The following is a 6,000-nucleotide window of genomic DNA, read 5'->3' on the forward strand; positions in this document are numbered from 1 at the left end:
TAATAAAAATAAGGATGAATAGAATGACCTGTGAAGGTTGCTGTTCTTCAAAATTGGTATACTCAAATATGATTATGCTTATGAAGGGTGTGGGTGTAACGGGTAATTAGATTAACTGAACAAAATGCTATATTGTGCTATGTTTGTTATGTTTTTTTGAAAAGCTGACATTGAAGCTTTTTTCATTTTTTATTTTAACTTACTGAATGTCTATTTAATGAGTGAGATTTAGCTTTTATTCTAAATGCTATGGCTCAACATTAAGGGTCGAGTTATCTTTCTAAGTATCATGCAGAGATACATGTTAATAGGACTTTTTTTTTTCACAAGTTACTGTACTTGAGACCATCCTCTTCAAGTTGGAACAACAAAAATACTTGTGATTGTTCAGTACTGACACAGAGAGGACCTCCCAGATTATATTTGTGAAACACAACAACAGCCAAATTTAATCTTGGCCTCTCATCAGGTTAAAGTTAATATTAATACTACTACTACTACTACTACTACTACTACTACTAATAATAATAATAATAATAATAATAATAATAATAATAATAATAATAGACAGTTGATATGATCTGCCACCATCAATGTTTGTCATTTTAAAGGGAGAAAGCCACGGCCTTAAATAAAAGTTAATGATTGAATGTTGTACACTGTCTTTTTCTATTAGCAAAGTGAAAAAAGATGCTAGGTAAAAGACGAGTCTAGGTATTGTAGTCAATCCTCCGAGTCATGTGCAATTCACTCTTAAATAGCTGGCATGGTTTTTGTTTTTATTCAGTCAGGTTTAAGAAGTATTCATGTTGCTCTCTGAGTGAATGAGAGAACCGTCAATCATCATCAACTGTAGCACAGTTTACTTAATATGAAAGGACAAGTATATAGGATTCAGTGACATCTAGTGGTGAGGTTGTAACCTGGAACCAACTGAATATTCCTCCCCTGACTATCCCAAGCATGTTGGACTATCCCAAGCAAGTTGGAAACTGCTGTGGCTGTGAAACTTGGTACTATCTAGAGCGAATGTTTACTTTGTCTGTTCTGGACTACTTTAGAAACACGGGCACACAACATGGCAGACTTTGTAGAAGAGGCAACACTTTAGGAGAACAAAAAATAATAATAATAATAATAATTCAATAATTGGTGATTAAACACCAGTGAAAACACATGAAGATTATATTCCATTTTCCACTGCACCTTTAAGCGTGCCAGAGAAAATACCTTTTGAGTGTCACCAAACCACAATGAGAGAAATGAAAATTGTCTGCTGGCTCTTTGAGGCTGACATCAAGGACTTTTATTCCCCAATGCATTTTATTAACTGCTTTCCAGTGACAAAGGTTAGACACATACTGTTCCACCTGTGTCTAAGCTACAGGTTTGTATTCTGTAAAGGTGGTCCATAAGCAAAGAAAGGAACGGCAAGAAAGAAAGAAAGAGTTTGAAGAAAGATTAGAGTAGACAACAGAAGCCCGACTCTGACACGATAATTAGAGAGCAGTTTTACCCAGAGATACAGGTGACGAACAGTGTGATGGAATACAAGAAACTAAAAGGCATGTGTCAGAATTATCTTTTTGTCTTATGAGCAAAGAGAAAACTGATTTGACATTGAGGAGTTCAGTGAAAGCGCTTATTAAAGGACAAACTCCTCTCTGTGCTTCCATTTTCTGTGCTTCTGAAACTTCACTTAATTTCAAAGGGTATAGTATAATGGCCAAGGGCAACAGCGTACTCAGACATCAGATTTATTGAAATGTTCGGTAATATGGTTTGAACAAATACAAAACCACTTTTCTTACAGTTAAGTTCTGAAACGCGCTGAGGCTCTGGCACAGCTTTGAGACTGTGCTTCACTGAATAGAGACGTGATGCTATATTGTTATGCAAGTATTGCAAACATAGCACCTTGAGCGATGCAGTGTGTGCCTGCAGTTTGGTCTGCTGTGTAACCATTAGCAGAAACTGGAAAAACACATCATTGTATCTAACTAATGAGTTCACATGTTTAAGATTTTTGCCATATTTTTCATCTTTTACATAGAGCACACACACAAGAGCAACATTCAGCCATGACATGTGATCTAAATTATGAGCCATATTCACATACACATACTAACTAACATTACATGTACCAACTTAGTAAACTTAAAGCTCTGGAGGCTGTTAGTATGTCAAAGAGAACTTCAAGTAGTTTAAATATCTTCAACAAACATTATTAATATTGCAGAAACTACATTTACTATTAATATCCTTCAGTTTTGTAAAGTGATTATGCACTTTAAAGGAGCACTGACCCAATTTTACAAATCAGAATAACCCTGATGATGTCATAGTGATGTCTTCTGGGTCATCTTAGATTTTTTGAGACTTTAACTCTTCAACTTAGACTTTTAGCAGTACATGTTACCAACTATGGATGTTGAGCTGGTATTTGCCATCCAGTGAAGGACAGTTAAATGCTATAATGCTATCGAGTTGCATTGCGGGAATTGTGGGCATCATTATTGGAACTTGGGATGAAAAGTCAGGGTGTTCAGGGGTAGCCTCTGCTTTCTTGATTTTGACTGAAATTTGTGATTCACAAAATGTACAACACTAAATTGTTTGAATACATCATTAAATAAACACTCTGCCTAATGACTTTCTAAAGTATGTGATACCACTACTTTTGTGAAATGCTAGTCAGTCACGTGCATTTATTTATTAGAGAAATTTAGTGCAGATCAATTTTAAATTTACTGTTTACCATCCTCAGCCCTAAGAAATTAACATAACTCGAATTGATATTAATTCACTATTTATATGTACAAAAAGAGTCTCATGTATTGTGTACTTGCCTGAAAATGTTGGAACATGGTTAATTTATTTATTTTTTTGCTGTGTATGTGTTGACTGCAATGTTGCTTGAACCTAATGTTTTTATTTGAAAAAGGAAAGTTATTTGATTTAAACTTGCAAGCTATATAAATATACAGCCACATTTCTTGTAACACTTTATTTATAGGCCACATTTGATCCTTAGCTTCCTACTGCATCAAGAAATGACAGTGTGGTTTTCAAAAAGTCAACTGATTTTCGAGTAATTAAGTGTGCAAAATGGGAAAATGTAGCACATAGATATGCAGTATGTGGACTCATTAGGGGCTTTAGAGTTATAGCCTACAGGCTTTTTAGTGTTGTCCTGCACCACTGTAATTTGTGTATGATCCATCCATTCATTCTGGAGTTGAACCCAGCACACACTGGCTAAAAGACTACATCATCATATTTTGTTGAAATTAGTGAATTTTGAAATTCTTCTCTAAAATGTCACTTTTTGTGCATAAACATTATAGAATTAAATGCCACTGCATGAAAATCGAATCCTGTTTAAGATATTAAACATTGAGATTGGAAGCTATTTTACTCAAAATTTGTCATTCACAGGCACCTTTTTCTAGTGTCTCCTGCAGACGTGCACTGTCACAAAGAGAGGACATTTTGAAAACATCTGTGGGCAACACATGCTGCTATTTTTAACACAATACACACAATGGCAGATAGACTACCTCATAAAATGTGAATTGGGAACATGCACCATATACATCCAAGGACAGTGGATGTAGAAAGAGAAAAGAAAAAGAAAATCATGTGTTCTCTGATTCTTATTCTTTGCTCTCCTCACAGATATGCCATGGCACGACTCAACTACTACTTTGAGAAGAAAGAGGAATATTTTGGATTGACAATGAGCTAGACACAGAGGACAAAGGGACAGCTTTTTCTTTTTTTGTCCAAGAAGTGTTCTCAGTGATGTGGTTGTACAGTATACGTAAATCCGCTGTGGAAATGAAGGCATAGAAAAAGCTTATAAATGTGCTCAACATTGTTTGTTTTTTCAGCCCGTAGTGTGAGTTAATATGTTTTGCTATCACTGTGATTTTTAAAATATTTGTTTTACCACAGTCAGTATGCCGATAAGCTTATTTGGCAAATTGAGATGAAGCTCATGCCAGAAACACATTAATTGTTCCCACATTTAGCCGAGTCGCATGAAGCCACAAAAACTGAGCCTGATCATAAAACCCATAAGAGGGTTATTTGCATGCTTATTCAGTGTGTACCACAGTTCTGATGGAAAACAAGTTTCCATTTCAACATATTTACTCACCAAGTAGTGCATTATTTTAAATCTTTCTCTTTCCAAACGACTATTGTTGACTATACTGTATAGGATGTTCACCAATCCTACTATTCATGCATATTTTAAAATGTATTGCAAGTTTTGCAGCATTATTTAAGTGCTAAACAGTATGAAATGTAAAACAGCATTTGATTCTGAATTAGGTTTATAGAACAAAATATAAATCATGTCACAAATTGCTCCTAATTTTAGTAGGCAGTGATAAGCCCTGAGAGCCAGCCATGTCCAAATTACCAAACTGTCTCAGCTCCCAGAAATCTGTCCAAAATAAAAAGTATCTTTACTCACTCACTTGATGAATGCAATGTTAATACAATTCTCACACCCTTTTCAAAGAAAGACAAACACAACAGCAGCGTATAGAATGAATAAAAGTTTAATGCTGCTTAACTATAAGACTGAGTATTATCAGTGTTTTAACAACTAAATGAAACTTGCACATTGACTTTATGAGCTCCAGCTGTTTTGTGTTATCACAGTTCTCTGAATAGATTTCTTGGAAGGACAATGACCACATCATGTACGTATATTAATATGTTTGCACAGTTTATTTATTTTTCATCACTTTTTTACCCAAAGCTTACAGTGATGAGGACATACTGTCTGCATGTGCGCAGGTCATTAACTTGTCAGTGTCCCGAATGTTTACTAAATCAGTATTTCAGTAATTCATAATAAAGTATACAGTATACTGTATACTGTAACAGTATAATTTAATGCACACAGAAGAGATTCATATGTTTAACACTCAAGGCGGAGAAAGGAACCAAACTACTTGAAATGATGAGTTGAATGAATGCACTGCTGAGAGTTCATCACACTGAGTTTCTAAAGAATCTTCATTAACATATTATATATACATATAACACCTGCTGTGAGTCTTGTATACATGCTGAGATAAGTCATGGTTGTTTCCTTTCATAATTTATGCTAAACCCTATTCTTATAGTTTAATAAGGTCACTGTGAGCAGCCCTGCATGTTGTGTTTTTATGGTGCAAAATTGGCACCAACTGCAGCCACAGTTGTATATTCTTTATGGCAAATGAGAAAATGTGAATCTAAAATCAAATCTTTTGGTTTGTCAGTGTGACTGAACAGCTGGCAAACAAAAAATATCTAGGGGTTGTTGAACTTGTTTTTTCCATGTTCAGAGAACTTACATCTGCACAACTCATGAAATATTTTGACTTAATTAACTTTAAGTTAAGATTAATTAAAATGAAGTTACATTTTCCACACTTGATGCCAATATACAGTAGACATCATGTAATAACTGGACATTGCTTCATTTTTCACTGAAATGCAATTAACACAAAGGCATATATCTTTTGAATATAACTGCTGCAAGTTAGACATGCTTTGATTGACCAGGCTCTATATTGCTCAAAATCCCTTCAGTTGTCTTTGTCAGACCTGACAGGAACTCACAAGGCACTCACTCATTTATCTGTTCATAGTAGATTTTAGCGCAGTGTGTTAATGTAGCATACACTTTAAGAAAAGCTGCTCCAGCCAATATAGCTAACAGTAATTTCTAAAAATTGACAGCAGGAGCAATGTATTTACATGCCAGACTGTTTTTCACTTTAGTAAGAAGACTTTGTATCTTTCTAATAGTATTGATATTTGACTTGGGTAACAAACCAAGAGTGGTGCAAATAGAGTTTCCTCCTGGGAAAATGATGTGCCGCTCCAACAAAATAATCCATCCTCTATTCAAGTGCTCTTTGTTTGAAACAAACTCCATGCAATGGACACATGGCCATTAAACTTTTGCCCTTCTCTTCTTTTCTATAAATGATT

At 34.9% G+C, this 6,000-nt stretch overlaps 1 protein-coding gene across 1 annotated transcript in view; it reads left to right on the forward strand.

Moving 5' to 3' along the window:
• zgc:113516 (ethanolamine kinase 2) overlaps nt 1-5,209 on the forward strand; it is a 30,903-nt gene extending 25,694 nt beyond the window's left edge. Inside the window, exon 8 of the mRNA XM_010741981.3 lies at nt 3,679-5,209. Within this exon, the coding sequence (XP_010740283.1) occupies nt 3,679-3,748 (70 nt within the window). The 3' untranslated portion in view covers nt 3,749-5,209. The remainder of the gene's footprint in view (nt 1-3,678) is intronic.
• The last annotated feature ends 791 nt before the right edge of the window (nt 5,210-6,000 follow it).

Source organism: Larimichthys crocea, chromosome X (genome assembly GCF_000972845.2).
Source record: "Larimichthys crocea isolate SSNF chromosome X, L_crocea_2.0, whole genome shotgun sequence".
NCBI lineage: Eukaryota > Metazoa > Chordata > Actinopteri > Sciaenidae > Larimichthys > Larimichthys crocea.